This window comes from Numida meleagris, chromosome 2, assembly GCF_002078875.1.
Source record: "Numida meleagris isolate 19003 breed g44 Domestic line chromosome 2, NumMel1.0, whole genome shotgun sequence".
Lineage (NCBI taxonomy): Eukaryota > Metazoa > Chordata > Aves > Galliformes > Numididae > Numida > Numida meleagris.
In genome coordinates, this window is record NC_034410.1 from 27,835,687 (window position 1) to 27,855,573 (window position 19,887).

General features: G+C 36.3%; 1 protein-coding gene across 1 annotated transcript in view; it reads right to left on the reverse strand.

Moving 5' to 3' along the window:
* The window catches only part of AGMO (alkylglycerol monooxygenase), a 191,066-nt gene that overhangs the window by 100,035 nt on the left and 71,144 nt on the right, over positions 1-19,887 (reverse strand). The window contains 2 exon segments of the mRNA XM_021388532.1: positions 7,790-7,885; positions 13,266-13,369. Coding sequence (XP_021244207.1) covers positions 7,790-7,885; positions 13,266-13,369 — 200 coding nt within the window.

Below are 19,887 nucleotides of genomic sequence, written 5' to 3' on the forward strand. Positions count from 1 at the left end.
ATCTCATTTCACACTCACCTTGATAATTCTCCATGGACAGAATAGACATGAGTGATCTAAATAAAATTCTTGAAATAAGATTTTTGATTTTAGGGTTTCTAACGGTAGATTAATAATAGAGAGACCCACTACTGCTGAACTAAACATTTCATAGCTGTATCTTGCAAGAAGAGTCTTTAATGTGAGGAGCAGAAGTCAGCACTCAAACTCAAGGACTTAATTATTAGGATGATAAATCAAGTTTCTGCTTATATTCTTGTCCCATACTCTTTTCATTTCTTTCCTCACTATGGACCCAGCTGCAACAGGGGAAGGGAAGGATTCCTTTGCTGGATATTGTCCATCCATCACAGACTTCCAAAATAAGCTGATTATTGAGTAGGCAGTTTTTGAATGAAAACGATCTCAGCTCCTGAGCTGCACGCTAAGCTGCAGAATGTATTAAGCAAGCTCAGGAAACTACTCAGCTCATTTAAAAGATTCAGATATTTTTAAGCCCTTCTCTATTCATCAGCTTAGCTGAAAGAGAAGCTACACAAGAAACAGTAAAGTTACCACAGAAGGGCTCAGGTTGAAAAGGATCTCAGAGACCATCTAGTTCCAAACTCCAATGCTGTAGACAGGGTTGCCAACCACTAGATCAGGCTGCCCATGGCCCCATCCAGCCTGGCCTTGAACACCTCCAGGGATGGGGCATTCACAACTTCTATGTGCAACCTGTTTCAGCCTCTCACCGCCCTATAAGTAAAGAATTTCCTTCGAATATCTAACCCAGGTCTGCTTTCTTATGAAAGTTTTATTATCTCTCTCTCATGTTATACTTTTAACACAGAAAAAAAAATTATATGCTTTATATATCTAGAAAGGTAATACTTTTCCTCCAACGAGGGGGAAGTGAATCATGGAAAAGTGGAACACAGTTTGCACTTATTGCTAGAACTTCTGCTTAGTGATAGTGCTGCTTGCTTTGTACTTTTCGGCTCTCTGGCGAGTGCAATGACAAGACGACTTGCATCCCCTAGGCTGGTCAGAAAACCTAGGAAGTCATTTTGGGATATATACTGGATTGAAGTAGTGAGATCTCTTTGTTTCTTGGAATCATGTTTGAGTTTTACTGTCTATATCATGTATATATTCTATTTGGACCTCCAAAGGCCATGTCTGCATTAAATATTTTTATCTCCCTAGTATTTATTGATTTATTTGCTCTCTCCTTCTCCCCACTGTAAATGCTTGAGTGGTCAGTTTGTGGAAGATGAACAATGAGTTTTTGAAGCATCAGCTATCAGGAATGGGACCAGAACTTTCTTTCGCAAAACAAAATTTTGTTCTTTACGCAAATCAGTGATTAGTTAATTCCCCACCGGTTTTAGAATGAGAATATCCAGCTTCTATGGTAGAATGTCAGACAACATGGACTGCTTCTAGCAACCCCAGTTCAATCACCTGGGTCACTGAGAGATATCAGATACGAACTTGAATATGGGATTAGGAGAATGGCTGTATATCACCTCTAAATTGCATCCATCTTTCTGATGACCTTTTGCAAAAGCCTCATGAACAGTAACTTTTTAGATGAATCCCTTGTAACTTGAATAGGACAGCTGTGTGTGTTTCTGATTTGAAACCACACATCGAACAGACTCATATGTTTTTTGGCTATAGTGACTGAATTAAACAGAAGACTGTTCTTTCACTAAATGAGCCAACATATTAGAGTACAGAAAATGAAAGAGTTGGTTGGCATACACTATTTGAATTCAAAGTGAATTTCCAGAGAAAAATTCAAGAGAGATTTCAATTTTGCAATTATACTGAACGCATTAGATTATTACTGATTTTACCTTTTACTGACAACACTGTCTACTTAAAAACAAGACAAAAAAAACCCAACATCTACACTAAACTAAAAAAAAAAACAACCACCCTGCTTTTCATCTTGGCCAGGGAACAATATTAGTTTATCAAACTTGGTTTTCACTGTGATCCATTGCACTTATATACAAAAACATTCACAAAATCTTCTAACATTAAATATGTTTCATTACTCACTGACCTTTTAGGAGCTATTCACAGTACAACACATTAAGCACAAATGTATGCTTTTGCAAACTTACAGTCTATGATTTTTTTTTTAAACCTACCAGGAGATCATCTCAATTTTGCATACTACTGAAGAATTTAGTTTATTACCAAAATCTTCCTCCCATTCAACAAAACAACCACAAAAAGCAAAAGCGTCCTTTTCCCAAAGCAAAAACTCAAACACATTATAGTCAACTAAATTTTGTTGAAATGCTTTTTTAATACAAAATCTCATTTTCAGTTTTAAGAGATAGATTTTTAAATTGCTTTTAAACCACTAAACTATTGAAAATATTTTAAATAACCCTTTTTACACTTGTTTGCTTCTCCATTCCTTTCTTGTTTATTTAAAAGAGACCGGAGCATACCACGTGCAAAAGGTTTGCATAAGAAAATGTTAATATGAAATATGGAAGAAAATAAAGAATCAATCTCACTTTTTTGGTCCTGAATATAGAATATAATAACTGTATACAGAATAATAGCATTACTGAATGGCTTGTGTTGGAAGCGACCATAAAGCCCACCCAGTTCCAATCCCCCTGCCTGGGCAGAGTTGCCACTCACCAGACCAAGCCACCCAGGGCCCCACCCAACCTGGCTTTGAACACCTCCAAGGATGGAGCTTCTATGGGCAGCCTGCGCCAGCGTCTCACCACCCTCTAAGTAAAAATATCTAATCTAAACCTTCTTTTAGTTTAAGACCATTGCTCCTTATCCCCTTGAATATCTTATCTGTTGTCTAACCCTATCACTTATTTATCACATTGTCCTAAAGAATTTATAATTCTTCTAACAGCCACCCATTGGACATTTGTCTTAAATAGCTTCTGCTTAAAGAGACATCTATGTCCACTAGATCTTAAAGAATAGATCTTGATATTGATTTGGTATTCACAAGTGTGTTGTTACTTAAAAGAACTATGTGCATTTGTATGTATTTTACTTAATTTTACTTCGTTCTTTAACATCCTTGTTTAATTTCCTTATTGAATTTGTGCCTGCATTTCAAAATGCATTGAAGATTGCTTCTGAATATGGCTGTCTTCCTAGGTAAGAGATAATGGACTTAAGGACTTCAGGACTGGGCCACAACAACTCACCTGCACTGACAGCTGATGTGCTTCGCGTGGCCAGAAACAGAATTTCCCCTTATGAAGGAGTGAAGTCTCCACAATTTCTATCTTTTTTTTTTTTTTTTTTTTAATTAAAGAAAACAGAGCATAAGTCAAAGCTAAAGAAAGTCAAGCTTCAACCTGCACACAGTACGGGAGTGTCCTAGTGAAATCATGCTCTCTTTGCTCTTCTATGTGTCTCATGATTGTGAATTTGGGGGGGGGAGGTGGCATTAAATATGGCATACTTGGCATACTTCCACAGCAAGTTTAAACTGCACTGAATCAGTGTTTTCTGATATAAACACACGTTTTGGACTATGTCTACAGTAATTTCAATTCCCTTTTGCCAGCCTGTATAAGGTGCTGCTAAATTGTTTCCCAGTCCTTTCCTGCCTCTTTTCAGCCATGTTATTCCTGGTTAATTGGAGTGCATCACCTTTATCTGCTTTGATGATATAGGAAGACTTAAACAAGGGAAAAAGAGATGTTTCAAGAAATATGACTTCTATGAGTACGGTAAAAGGCAAAAATTACAGTCTTTCCCCAAATTAGAAAATTAAACAGAAATTAATTCATATCAAAGATCAAACAGGCAAGCAATAATCTGCCTCCACAATTACTACCAAAAGGGATTGATTCAACTGATATTTTCCAAATACAATTTGACATCTCATAAAAATTACAGCTAAACCAGCAGAAACTAATTTCTGTTTTCTCACAGGTGTCTATCAGGTTATAAACGCATCTAACTTATTGGCTGTCATAAATGCATAACGGAAGGATATAGTTTAATATAAGCCATAGACTTTCGAAATCACCTGTGAAAATAAACTGAAATGGAGTATTTCTGCCTGTCAGTAACAGTCCTGAAACATTTTGTGGCTTTTGAAAGATTAGATTTTTAGTGCTCTTTAACCAAAATATTATTTTAGTTATTTATTTTTTTTAAACTTCTCTCATGGTCTAGTCACAGAAGCATTTCTCCCTGCCCATTTAAGGCCACATCTACTGACTGAGTCATTCCATTGGCATAAGTAGGACTGGATTGAACCAAAAATGGTTTTCCCTTGATTTATTGAGATCCTGATTTTATTCACCATTATGGATTCATTTTTATTTTTTCTCATCTAAATAAGCAATGATTGCAATTATTTCAATATTATTAGGTGTTATTCTGAGATTTAAAAAAAGTCTTTGGAACATTTGTGATATTTCAGATTGCTACGTACACAGTGTGTTAACATACAGAAGTACTGAAAAAAAGTGGACTTCAGGAAGCAGAAATTGTTCTACTTGTTGAATATAGTAAAGAAAAATGCATAACTTATTTAAATCACACAGTTGTGTTTTCACTCTTGGGCACCCTTTATTTCTTTAATAATTACAGAAATGCCTTACTTGTATCTAGAATTATAGAATCATTTGAGTTGGAAGGGACCTTTAGAGGTCTGGTTCTACTCCCCTGCAATGAACAGGGACACCTACAGCTAGATCAGGTTGCTCAGAGCCTCATCCAGCCTTGAATGTCTCTGGGGTGGCATCCATCACCTCTTTGGACAACCTGATCCAAGGCCTCACCAGCCTTAATGTAAAAAAAAACTATTTAAATTTTATTTATTTTTAATATACAATCTAAATCTTGCCTCTCAGTTTGAAACCATTTCCCCTTGTCCTACAACAGCCCTTGTGAAAGAATCTGCCCCCTTCTTTCTCAAAGCCTCCCTTTAGATACTGAAAGGCCATGATCAGGTCTCTCCAGAGCCTTCTCTTCTCCAAGCTGAACAGCCCCAGCTCCCTCAACCCGTCTCTGTAGGAGAGCTGTCCCATCCCTTGGATCGTTTTTGTGGCCCCCCTCTGGACATGCTCCAGCAGGTCAGTGTCTCTTCTGTACTGAGGACTCCACATCTGGATGCAGTACTCCAGGTGAAGTCTCACCAGTGCAGAATAGATCACCTCTCTCAACATGCAGGCCACAATTCTTTTGATGCAGCCCAGGATACGGTTGGCTTTCTGGGCACATTGCTGGCTCATGTCCAGCTTCTCATCCACCAGCCCCTCCTGATTTCAGTGCTAAAGGTCTTTTATTACTATTAAAAAATGGTATAGTGTAGTTCTTGTATAAAATTTCAATGTTTAAAATCATGTACTTATTTAAAAAAAAAGGACAAAAGCAAATTCATACCAAGAATACAGAACTCCGAGACAGAAAGAGTGGGTATGTGATGATCTTTATGATTGCCTTCGCAGGAATACATGAGCTACTTGAGTAAAAATAAAATGGATTGTGCCTTAGCTGACGGTAGGAAAGCAAACCAAAAACTGACACAACAAATCGTGAAGAATGCCAAACCAATAACACAGGAAACTTCTCTGAGTATTGTCTGAAACAGTACTGAACATATTTTAAGCAAAATTTGGGAAAATATCAGGGATCATACTTGGGCTATGAACTTTTGCTCTAAGCTGAAACATGGCATACAGTTTCAGTACAGTAGAATGACACTTTTTAAATTATTAAATTCAATTTGAACTATTTCTTTAAGCAACAAAAAATCCCCAAACTGAAATCTTGACTTCAATAAAATCCCTTCCCTTAGGAACAAACTTTCATATACTTTCATTCTTTAATGCTGTTAAAAGTCAGGAAAAGGTCTGTTAGAAAGAAAAGAAAATCAGAGGGCAAATCTCTAAAAAGTTAAATTGTAACAGTAGTCACAAAATAAACAAAATTGAGTGTAACAGTTAAAAATCATTTTAACTTAATCAAAAATACTGGCTAGTATTTAATATGGAGTATAAACCTCCATGTCTACAATAGCTGCTGCTATTTCCCCTCCTTTATATTCTCTTGTCTATTAGTTCCTTACAATTAAGAGAATACGGCGTAATCCTGTTTCTATTTTGACATAGTTTTTACCATAAAGCATGACTTTGAAGTATTTCAAATGATTTTAGCCGCATTACAATTTCAATAATGTCAACACTAAGAATATGTCTCTTTTGTAAACAAAGATCTATGATTGGACCAACCGGATCTGCATAAAAGATTCATTGTTTTCCTACTGACACAATAATTTAGCAGGAAGAAGTGCTTATCTTGTCACTGAGAGTGAAATTCATTCCTCTTCTTGTTACTGTCTAAACTTGGCTCATACAGTATGAAAACTGCTTTAAAGTCCTATGAAGGATTTAGGACATTAGGTGATTCATAAGCCTCTGAAATTCATTTTAGATGTACGTTGTGGCATCAGTGTTTGGACTCATTAACTTATTGCTAAACACCAGAGACACGTCTGAGCTGAGGAACAAACAGCTTCAGACAGAAGAGCACAGCTAAATGAGGCACATGATATTTTTCTTCAGAATAAAGCACCTAAAAACCAGTTTGGAGATCCCAAGGCATGGTCAAAGAAACTGCTACCATGCAACTCTGAGAATTTATCTGCTATAATTTCAATCTGTTGGATCATATTTGCTCAAAGTATTTTGGCAACATTAACTTGAGTTTAGTGCAGTTCTGGTACAGTTTGTTACATTTTACTGTAAACCTTTGCTATTCACATTTTCAGAACTTGAGACCTATATTAACTATTTTTAGAAATTTGTCCAACAGAACTGGAACGTCAATAATAAAAGTTTGCTATTGGGCTACTGTAAATAGCTTCTTTTTGATGGTTGCGGTGTTTTGTTTTATATATATATATATACTGTTAGGCAAGCACACAGAAAAGATAATATAAAAACAGGAATTTAATCAACATGATCACCTAGAATAGCAAATAAATAGAATAAAATTGTTTTCCAAAATAATTGTTCTTTAGATGGCATAATGAAATTACGGAGCAAAAACGCATGAGTCATCAGAGTAATCAAGGGAGTAAAATTACTGCAGAGGTAATTAGCCAGCAGCCCAGTAGGGGCTACCAACATGCGTGCTACTGGCATAACATGGAAAAGTAGCGTGAGGGAGAAGGCAGAAGGCTGTTCAACTACCTGAGAAATGAGGGAAACTACTTAATAATTGCAGTGGGTTATTAACTTTATATGTACATAAAGTGGATTTTGCATATGCACTCACAAAACAAATAAATAGGTATAGTCATAAACAAATAGCTATCAGGAAACAAAATCTTTTCATCTGAGAACTACACGCATTAAGATGGAAATAATAATCTGACTTCAATCGCAACTCCAAACAATCTTTAAGAAGCATTACTTTTTTTGGATATTTTTCCATATGATATTTATCTTAGGAATGGAATCAGTTGCAGTTATCTGCCAGAAATGTTTAATAAGCTGCAAAATAGGAAAATACAGTATTAAAATTCCAAAAAATTTTGATTCCCTACAGTTACTTTTTTTTCCTTTTTTTTTTTTTGTTTAAATCTAATTAGGACCAACTGGCCTCATTGCTTCTTATAAACTTTGCTATATATATTCAGAAAAAGGAATAAAAATGAACAGATGTTTCTCCTTAAAGAAGTCAGACAAAGATTTTTCTTACACAATAAATCAGCTGCTAGTGGATTTCCAGGACACTGCTCCAGGCTAACTGTTTAGGCATGGCTTAAAAAGGGGGGGTTTACCTCTGTATGTATCCAAAACTGGTAAAGTAGATTAAATTGCAGATGAACAGCAAACACTGACGGTGGAATGAAAAGAGCCATGGGTAAGTTGAACATCTGGAAAATGAAGAAAAAAATATACACTTATCATTCTAAAATTGCGATGATATAATGAAGTACTATCTCAGGAGCTCAAAGCACTGCACAAGATAATTCCATCTTAAAGTGCCTCTGTAATGTAGACATTAGATAGAATAGATACTGATTATTATATTGCTACTAGACATAGAATAGCAAGTGAGATATAAATTTCTGTGAAATTTATTTGTCAAAAGTCATAAAGTGAGCAAGCAGTAAAATCAAGAGAAGAATTCAGAAATCCTGAGATGATACATTTATTCTCTGAACTACACAGAGTAGACAGCAACATATCCTTGACATGAAGGCTTCACTTTTAGGGGAGAATTATGACAGAGTAAGCAAGGTGTAAATTTATATCACTATAGCTTTTCCATCCCCTATGTGAGCACCAGAAGCATAAGGCAGTTTACTCCACTTTCAAAATTGATTATAAATTCTTACCCTAACTTCCTCACAGCATCTCCCTTGAAGCCTGGATATACTGCTGGATTACAAAGACGTGCTGGCACAGAATTAGTTTCAGCAAACTATCTCCTTAGAAAATACGATGGATTCTTAGAGAAAAGTCCCAGTAATTTCACAATCAATTCCTCAACTGGCTGAGCAATAGGATAAGACTTCCAAGACTTTCACATGTAAAAGTAACCTTTTTCCCCCCCTTTTACCTGAATTTGCATTGTACCAGCTGTATTGAGAAGTTAATTCTTCCCTAAATAGATTCAAATTCCTATTGTACCGCCCACAAAATAGTCTTTGAATATCAGAGATTGTGATTTGATAGCCATGACAGGCCTCCTGAGCCAGAAATTCCTTAAGCATAGGTCTGCAGAAAAACAACACGTAGTATTTAATGCTGATATTCCCCCAGTTTCTGTCAAGAGGTCTATCCAGTAGGTAAGACATCAAGCTGGGGCTGTGAAACAAATGCACTTCCATCCCTGTGATGTGACTGACACTCTTAAAAATCACCACAGTGATTTCTCATTGTTACAAGCCAATGGATAACTCCAGCTTGGTCTGCTGGCTTCAACACTGGAAAGAAACCATTAAATCACAGTAGCTTCTGCATTACCTGGTAGGGCTGGGACAGCTGTGATTTCAAAAGCTACATTCAAAGACTTCATGGATCACAGCTGCCCCACAAACTATACATACCTTGTTCCTGTTTAAGTGCCTTGGAAGTTCTTTTTCAAGATGTAAAGGAATTCAAAGGTAGTAGAAGGACTGCACTGAGCTTCTGGAACTTAGAGGACATCAACTATCTTGTTTTAATCAGTCCTTGAAGACTGAAGTGTTTGTGTAATATTTTTGAAACCAAAAAAGAGAAAAATGTGTTGAGAAGGTGTATTTTACATATTCAATTCCTCATAATCACTCAATCTCAGTAAACACACAAATTCATAGTTACTCTTACTGAAGGTGGGACCTAGTAAAGGTCATCATAGAGCTGGGGCATTTAGGCATGAAATTTTGAGGTGGGTATGAAGCATCTTTTAGAGTTAAATACTTAATGCAGATCAGACTATCACCAACCTGGACTCCCTTAGTATTCAATTACTAAAAGTGCAGTAAGCTCCAGGAAAAGAGACTGGGTGATATTTGTCTCGTGACAGCCAGAGGGCTGGCATGTTTTTTCTCAAAATCTTACAGTAAAGCCAAGGAAGGACTGGGACACATGGCCAATAAAATTACTGCAATTTTCTCTTATTATTGATTGTACCTGTCTAATGGCATGATAAGAGCAGGATTTTTTTTTTTTAAAAAAAGAACAGAGAGGAAGTTGATTGAAAAAAGAAAACAACAGATGGTTTTCAGATAATTCATGGAAGCGATCGCAGGATTTAAAGCAGAGTTAGAGATAACATGCTTTTCCCCTAAAAGTAGCAGATGCAATTTGGTGGTATTTACAGGTAACTCAGAGAGGAAGGAAGGATTGTCTTCACATTTATTTTGTAACCTACTTCTCACAACGACTACTGGGATTTCCCTACTAAACAGTGAGATGAAGGAAATTTCATATAAATAGGTAAAATTGAGAATGCTTTCCTAGCTGCCTCATGTTTTCTTGCAACGTAAACTTTATTTTATAAATAAAGAATCTGAAAGATCATTTCTGAAAGATGAAGCCATAGAGAGAGATGAAAACCTATTATATATAAAAAAAAAATTCTCCCATTTGTGGTTGCACTGCAACAAGATCAACATCAAAAAGAAAAAAAAATCATTTTTAATAGTTTTTCACTGGAAATACCAATTCACCAAACCAAACGTTTCCTGGGAACACACTAGCTTTCACTAATCTGGAGAAGAAAAGCTTTCCTGGCTCAGAGATGGAATTTCTGGTCAAAACTGCAGAAAAATGTTTGTCACACTCAAATCTTTTCCCACGTGTGGAGTCAGTAACAGAAACTGAGAGAAAGCCACAGTGAGTGATAACCTGGCAGGAAAGGCAGTCACTGAGGAAACGGAGAGGGATTCATGCATCACAGCTGTGTGTCAGCAATTAAGGCATTGGCTCTTTTGCAACTGCGTATGTCCACCACATTGCTGAACGCTCTCTGAATGGGGCATGCTCTATCTTTCTGTCTCTACTTTTAAGCAAAAGCTTATAAATGCTTCGACAAAGAGATGGAAAGATGTGAATATTCTGAGGTTTAGCAGAAGGGCGGAGTTTACTGAACAGGTCCAGCGCTGAGCCCATCTCTCTCCAGGCCGTGTCTCTGGGACTAGCTGCTGATCTTGTCAGCACAAAGCAAAGGGGCTATGGGGCACAGCGATGCTCTGATGCTCTGCAGGAAAGGTGCCTCCAGCTAGCTAGCTAGTTCACACAGGGTGCGGTTCTGTGAGGATTTATCAGGAAATAAAGATTGTGTGCTGGAACAAAGAGTTACCTGTTTCCCTTCTAAAATTATATTCAGGCATTTCCACCATTTTTAAAGGAAGAGGTATAATTCAATCCTTTAGATCCAAAATAATTAGATAGCTTTAGATAAATTTGAAATTAAATCTTACCCTTGGAGGAAAGGTAAGAACCGGTACTCAAAGAACTAAGCCACATCTTTTCATGGTGCATATGCTGCATTCTACTTTCACAATTGCACTTTACCTAAGCATTTCATCAGTTGCAAAAAAAATGTATACATTAGCTTGCTGATGTCCTCTTAAAAATTAATATACATTCTTTCCATCTTTTTCACTTCAGATGGGCTTCAAAATCACTTCTCAGTCTAACAGTAGGTCTGCTTCTCCACAGCCTGTCCACTGGTCGAATGGAAATGCTTTGTGAGCAAATGACTTGAAGCGATAGACGTTCACTTTCAAGGACAGTACAGCTCATACCACTGATTGTATTTAAAGCACGTTTTTCTCTCCTCTTTCATTTCACATCTTTTCAATCAGCCCAAGCACAACCCACACAGATCAATATGCTGATTTATTTATCTTACAGTGTTTAACTTAAAACACATACAGATCTGGCAACAGAAAAGTCTCACGATCCCACAACATCCACCACAACTTTCTCACAGCACCCCCAAAACTGGATGGAAACTGCATTCAACAGTACAGTTTCAGTGACATCAGACCACTCTCAGAGATTAACTAAAGATTTCACTGAGTTTCAGCTTCGAAGCAGATACATTCACGGGGTTCTGGGAAAGTCTAGCAGTCCAAAAATAACAGAATTGCAAGAATTAGCAGGAACTGTGTTCATGCACATTAAGGCTTTGGAGAAAGAAAACCAGTCCACCTCTCCAAAGTTCTGGAGAGAGGAAAATATTCATATTTACATTAACAAAATGCTATGGTTAATATCAAATATTTGGTGAAAAAAACACTGCACACAAAAATATTATGGATTCCGATACTGTTTTCCCTTTGCTCAAAGCAAATCAATGTTAAATGAGCATGTTATTTGCCAAGTGATACCAGTGTGGTCCTGAGGATGGTCTCCAGAACCTAAGAAAACCAGACATCTTGGCCTCCCTGAATATTTTGTGCTCTCAAAGGCATCATCCTCAGAACCACGCAAGCAGACAAAGTGCTCATACACATACCCATCTGTACACACACAGGCTTTTTGTCTCTTTTGAATTATTGTTTTTGTTAAGCATTTGAACATATGGTCCCAATGGGTATATGTTCAAAGGTTAAGTCTTAAACATGGCTGTATTTATACAGGAAGCAGAGCTGTGACAGAGATATTTCCACTATTGTTCATTATGGCCATTTAAAGTTGAGGCACTGCTGCTAACATCCGATGACTATTTTATGAATAAAATTAACAAGAATTTACAGAAAAGAGTTTAAGAAATAAAACTAAGAAATAGTATCCCTTTCTCAAGTTCCAAAAGAACCTGTCTTTTTTTTTTTTGGCATCTGCTGCTTTAACTTATCTCATGTTATGCTCTTGAAAAAGTTATGAACAACAGGCTAAATCTATGTTCAGTTATGTGAGCATAAATCCAGTTGTTCATAGGCTAGTGATAGAGATTTCCAGAGGACTGTGGGTTTCTTCTACCCACCTGTATTACACATCACTGGAGCACAGCTTTTTATACATTTTATATATATACACTGTATATATATATATATATGTGTGTGTGTGTTTAACATTAAAATCTAATGCAGATTGTTCAAACTCTGAAGTTATTATATTAAAAAAAGAAACAAAAATCTAAGTTAAAAAAAATTCAAAAGAGAATATCAGAGAGCAACTGTTGAAAAATGGCAGTTACATTGAGTTCAGAACTAAAAATGGGATAGTATGTTCAATTTATGAACATACCTGAAAATATATGTTCATACATCTGTAAATGAGTAATTATCTTACTTTCTATTTGATGTGTGCACAGATCACTATTTAAATTTTATCTGAAACAAAACTAGGTAAAAGTGGTGGCATACTTCTTTGACTTACTGGAGTGCTGACACATATGATACAAGCAGAGACAAATAAATCTGCTTGCATGTCCAAAGTAATCTTTACTTCTTTCTCTGCTCCTCTCAGCTACACAGACAAATTTTAGAGTTGTTATATTATACTCTGAACTTTTCCTGTACTTATGCATGAATAAATAAAAAATTATCCTCTTTTATTTGGGAAATTATGAATATATTAAAAAAGAATTAGCCTTCTTAAACTTAACTACAGTATCTCTTTTCAAGTTTGCTCTAAAAGCATTGATGAATGTACTTTTAAAGCTTATGACTTTCAGATTGTTCAGTTTCATCTCCCCTGCTTTTCAGAGTTAAATATCTTAAGTAATTAATGTTTTTCTTTGAAAAGAAATAAACACTGTATTTTCACTTCTACTAAATCATATTGATACTGTTTGTCAAATCTTGTGCAACTTACCCAGGAGGTGTATCTCTGCAGAAAGGATTGTCTCAGGGCTGTGAACAAGTTGTAATCTTCAGAACTATGATGTACCTGGTGCGCTGCCCACAGTATATTAACCTCTGCAAAACACATAATTTCTAATGACGCGTGTACCAGAGAATAAAGTAACACTTGTTTCCCATGGCCTTTTTTCTTCAGCTAAATACTATTAATCCTCCAATTTACACTTTGCTATTGTAACGTAGTGTAATATAGCAAAGCAGGAAATAAAAACAAATGTCCAGAGCTGAGTTTCAGTAGGCTGGGTTAAATGTCAATAAGAAGATACAAGTCAGTGTAACTTTTATGCCTATGAGGGTGAGACTGTAGCAGGAACTAAAGTCATCACTGGAGGAGCAGAAGGAGATGTCAGAAGAGAGCTAAACAGTCAGAAAGCTTGAACTCAGTCTCCTGATAACATGAGATTCATTAGGAGCTCAATGGGTTAACAGAGACAAGGACTGACGGTGTCTTAAAGCTTTCATTGTTTGCTGAAGTTATAATTCAACACCAGAAGGAGTGACAAAATGTTCCAGAAGTCTTATGCTTCATATTTAAACAACTTAACCAGCATCTGCTGTTATTCTTATGCTTTTCTGGAGCACGTAAATCCACTTGTACCACAGACCACAAAACACCACTGCCTGCCCACTCTTTTTACCCAAATGGAAAAAGAAATGGCTTCTTGCTGGTAAGTGTTGGAAATTCTGGAATCAGTCAGAAGACAGCAGTTGTTCTCTTGTGTTACAGTTCATAAAATTTGCTGGAATAAGGGCAAAACCTGTCTCAGTATTTTTTTGGAAAGCGTGACAGCTCTGTTGTACTACAGTGAAGAAGAATATCTCAAAATCCTGTTTGTATTTCAAAACATTTTCTCATTAAGTGCAAATTTGGATGCTCTCTTCACAGTGATATTGATATGTGAACAGTCTTAAGTGGGAGGTTATCAAACAGAAAAGAAAGCCAGAAACATTCATGGCCATCAGATATAAAGATACAAACAATGAGGAAGACCTTAATCACAACAAAATGAGAAAGTGGGTGGCTAACGTGGATCAAATAATGCCTATTTAGCACAAAAACTAATTCAAGGTCACATACGTCCCAAGGGATGAAGCATACACAAAGCCTCAGCAGATTACAGAAATTACAAATTAACTAGCTGTCCACTCACTGTGTGGTACAATCACCACTGACTTGTTTCACCAGAGCAATTAGAGAAGTGCTGTTGGCAGTTATTATAATGCTACTCACAGAATGATCTTATAATGTGTATTTAAAGGCTTGAAATTATCTAGTGTCAAGCTTTCATTCAGTACTTCAGGCCTGTTGATTAATATGCGTTTGCAATGTGAAGTAATGGCAAAAAAATCCCCTTAATGAATCTTAAGATGCCTTTCCCATTTCAGGGGACTAGACAGTCCTGAAACAGGAAGTAACAGACCCGTATGTTATTAGACGATGAGATTTTAAAATGTAATGAATTTTGATGGATTTTTGAAATACTGCATGACAACATCATTTCTGTGTATCCTCTAAGTCACTGAAAATCCTTACCACTGCTGAATTCAAACTGTAGGTTCAGTTATCATAAAACTTACTTAACACCCAACCTTAGAATTCTTCCTTCTTCAACGGCATTTATTGCTGAAGCAGCAAATGTTCATTGCATCAAGAATTAGAGATCTCTCTTAAAAAAAAAAAAAAACAACCACAGAAATAACGCTAACAAACCTTCTTGACTTACTCCTGCCTAATGAGCTCACTAGGAGATGAATTATTCAGGTGAGCTTCAGTACTCAATAATAATTTGTATTTAAAATGTTTCCCAAGGCCTCAACAGAAGCTAAATGAGTGAACAAAGCATCTGAAAAGGTGGAGGTTAAAGACCTGTCTCCTTAGTTGTTTTAAAAGCATTTACTTCCTATCACAAACTGTGTGTAACACAAGCCTCCACTCAATGAAGTACAGCTGTACAAACAGGGTACAGTAACTGGATCTTGCTTCTTTCCCTCAGTCATTTTTCTGCATTGTGAAAAGTTCAAGGAAGAGAATCTATGATGATTTTTACAGTCTACTTTCATTCTAGTTAAGGTCAAATGGCTTTCAAAACGAATTACTAAAAAGACATTTTATTAGCATTCATTTTTCAGTTAAACTGCCTCTTACACTAACAACGGTATAAAACAAGGTAACTGAATATCGGTAAAATGTTAATCTTTCAGATCTGCAAATGATCTATCACTCAAAATAATACCACAGGAATATTAGGGACATAAACAAAAATTATGTCAAAAGTAATTTAAGTGCTAAAGCTATTTTGGACTTTTTCTGCTACAGTTAAGTGAATTAAATCTTCCTCCTAAACCCTCTTCTTACTGACATCAATGTCACCATCTGTGTTAAATTCCTTGACATAACAGAGTTGATGGTCAGAAATAATTTCTGTCCCCAGCATTAACGTGAAGAAACAGATTATCCATTGCTTTTATTTGAAACAGAAGAATAATGTCAGGAATAAGTGTGAAATGGATCACCCCAAAACTCAGACTGTAACCATTAGCACACTAAAAATATTACCGCCGTTACAGCTAAAACACATCTCACAAATGTAAGAAACAGATCAAGCACTCATTAAAGAATACAGCTGATTGCTCATTAACTACCCCAAACAGCAAAGTACGTGCCTATAAAAGAGCTGTGGTTTCATTTTTTTCTATCATATGTAACGATGATTACTTGAAGCAAAATGAAAAATCGTCATTTGAATGAGAATGAAATCATTAAAGACCATCTCACTATACTTTCTAATATTTATTAGTATATAATGACCAAAAATAAGAGCGAGATACAGTTGTTTTTTGTTGTTGTTGTTGTTGTTTAAGGAAAAATGAAGTATTATCACGTTTTGTAGATCTCTCCAGTTCAAACTCACCAGTGAAGCCACAGAAAAAAAAAATAGGCAAAAGAACTTCCCGCCCTAAAAAAGAACTTAATGCTCTAAAGAAATTTTTGATGATACTTTCTAAGTCAAATGTGATTGTTACAGAAAATGTAAAAATTACCTAATTGAAATACTTACAGGCACAAAATCACTCGTTTTGATTGAGGAGAGTGAACATCATAGAATCACAGGATAATTCAGGTTGGAAAGGACAAGAGGAGATGTCTAGTCTAACCTGCTCACACCAGAAACAACTACCAGGTTTCTGAGGGTCAGCTAAGCCTTGGAAACCTCCAAAGACAGAAACTATGTAAACTCACCATCACTCATTCCATGAGGCCTGAATGTCCTCGTGGTGGAAAAGTATTTCCTTATATCCAGTCAGAATCTCTTTTTAAATCCACCAACTCTTGTCCTTCCATCATGCACTTCTGCAAAAAGCCTGGCTCCAGCATCTTGACAACCAATGCTTTATCAGTGCTGCAAAGCTACATTTAAGTCCCACCAGAGCCTATTTCTCTCTGTTTCAGTTCACCCAATCTCTAATTTTCTTTCCTTTATCAATAGAATTAATATATTGGATTCATGGTAAAAAAAAAAAAAAAAGGCAAATCTTCATTTTTCTTTAGGATTATGATTAGGATCCAAATCTCTCCCCTGCTCTGAGGCCAATTAATTTAGCAGTTGCAAGTCTGAGTCTGAGACAACTTCATGTAGACTTGACAAGCTAGAGTGAAAACTGAGTACCAGATGATAACCCACCCATCATCCACAACGCATAGCACCAATTTTCTTTCCTTCCTTACCTATCTAGATGGCACCACTCATTCTCTCATGGAATTACATGCTGAATATTTCAGGATTTATACTAGGTGACTTGTGAAAATATTCATTGATCCTGTACAATTATAAAGGTGATGTATTAAACAACAATTAACTTCAGTAGCAAGATGTAGTTGTTCTTGTCTTCCCTGTGTCCAAATAGGGTATCCGATCTCCACTCATTAAAAGGAAGACAAGGAAATTCACATTGGCAAAGGAGGCCCTTACCCTGCTAGGGGTAAGTTTCATCACAAGTACATAAAATGGAAATACTTTAATCTCTCTTTCTTCTGGAAAAGCCAAAAATAATATATTATCTTTTCCCCCATCCCCTATTTCCCTACCACCTCTTCTTAATCAAAATATAAACATTCAGTTTTACATACCAGAACAATATAAATGTGAGATACTTTAGATACTTTCCCTCCCCCCAGTTAATGAAATCCTTTTGGAGGCCAAAAGATAGATCCAACAACAGGTCCATATTTCATTGCTGAAGTATTCCCTTGTGGTGGTAGAAACTGGTCACTGTACACATATGATTTCTCTTTGAGAACACAGCACATGGGAACTTCAAAATGAGACTTTTTTGTTTGTTTCAGTGATTTCCACATCCCATCACATTTTGATTAAGAACTGGAGAAAATATATTTGCCAAATAATCTCTAGTAATTTCAAGAAGCTGTGTCATTTAAACCAACAATTTTTCACAATCCTCAAGATCTATTAGATGATAAAGATTTGATGGATCTTCAGTTAGTTTAAAAGTTCAGATAGATCTTTTAATTAAAAGGGGACAATTTCTTTTCATGCAGCTTTACTGCACTTGGATTTCTGAATCTAAGAAAAACTCACAAAAAACCCAACCAAGATGATTTAGAAATATGTCCATATCCATATGCTGAGTCATGTAAAGTTTTTGTTCTCTTTCCGTCAACACTGACTGTAGCTAAGAGAACAAGTGAAAGTTTCTTCTTAGCATCTAGTTGAAGAAAACCTTCAGTTTGACTACACTTGCCATCTTACAAGATTAGACACATTCCTTGTATAGTGATTAACTGAACTAGTTATATACTTAGAAAACAGGAACATTACATGGCCTGCTGCTACAGATTACCAGATTACCATGAACTTCACAAAGCCAGACACATGACAAGAAATTCTCACCAACAGTGTGGTCTCTCCTGACCCCAGCATGGCAAATGAAAAGTGATCATGCCACGAAACTACTTTTCTCCTGTCAGAATTAGTAGAAGCTCTAGGATAGTTGATGAAAGTAGCCTGAAAGGTAAATCTTCCAGTCATTCCTTCTATATGCACTTTATTCTCCTTACAGAGGTGAAACAGAGAGGAATGCATGTTGCTTAATTTCTCCAATAAACCACGAGCTCCGCTTATTTACAAAATCACAACTGTTTGATTACTCACCACCTTCCCACTCTGCTCTAATTGATTTTCTCCACACATGCTTCTGAAATCTTTGGACAGATCTGTTCTCATGCAGAGCCTTTTTCAAAGGTTATCCTTCCCACCTGAAATCTATATTGGATGAACAACCACTGAGACAGAAATTCATAACTTTATTGCTGGAAGGGACAATTACTGTTTTGTTTTTTTTTTTAAATAAAAGTTGGAAAAAAAGCCTGTGCCTTGGGACACTGTGGATGCCTTTATTAAAATTGAGAAGTCACCTTAGAATCCATTATATCTCACATAGAATCATAAAGGCTAGAAAAGATCACTAAGTTCATCTAGTCCAATTACTGACCTATTACCACTATGCCCACTAAACCATGAAGAAAGAAATCTTTCTACACAGATTAATCATCACCTCTATGTCAAAAGTACATATGACCCACGCCTGACTCCTATTACATCTGCTGTGGTGTGGTCCCTCTTTCCTTACTCTTCTGATCCAACTTTGCTTTATGCTTTTCATTTAAATGTTCAGTAAGTGTTGTGAGATAGGTTGTATGCCAAAAGTCTCTAATTCCGTCATACTGTGAATTTAATTTTTATAGGAACAAATTCTTCCCTCAGCTACATTAATGTAAGCATAGGGCTGTATGGGTTTAACGAGAACAAGATTAGATCCAAGGACATATCTGGAAGACTATATCACATGCCACACACAGAGAAGCCTGCATACAGGGAAATGTATATATCTTTCTTATTGTTTTTTTTTTTTTTAATAAGTCATCTTAACAAGACATCGTGGCCTTGGCTACAGTGAGTAATAGTAATATTTGTATTCTTGGGACAGTAACATCTATAGTCAAAAGACTATAAGTAGAACTGAGATCGAGTCATGAATTAGAAATGATTTACTGTATTGCTTAAAAAGTTTTCTGAACTTCCCTCTTCTGAACATTTTTATTCGAAAGCACCCCCTATGCACATATATCTGATGAGATCAATTCTCAGCAATTAGAAAATAGGAGTTCCACTGCTGGTTAGGAGAACCAGACTACTTCAGCCTTTGTTCCCAGAGTCTGTTTCAGGAGGTTAAGCAGAACAAGTCAGAAGCATCCCTTCAGCCTCAATCTATTCTTCTTTGGTCATTTTACAATTAAATGTTGCAGGACTCAGGTAATTACAGCACAGACAATGTTTCATCTCACACCAGCAGTCTCAAACAGAAAATAACGCTCCAAAGTGAAATTCTGAAGCATACTTAGTTGTAATCCAGCAACTTTGCTAGGAAATATCACTATGCACTGATTCTTCCATGATGCAAGATGTGCTTTTTCTGTGTTTTGTTTAGTATTATCTGTTTTTCAACTCTCTTCTTGAATTACTCTGTGTGGTCAGCAAACTATTTAGTGAGTGGGC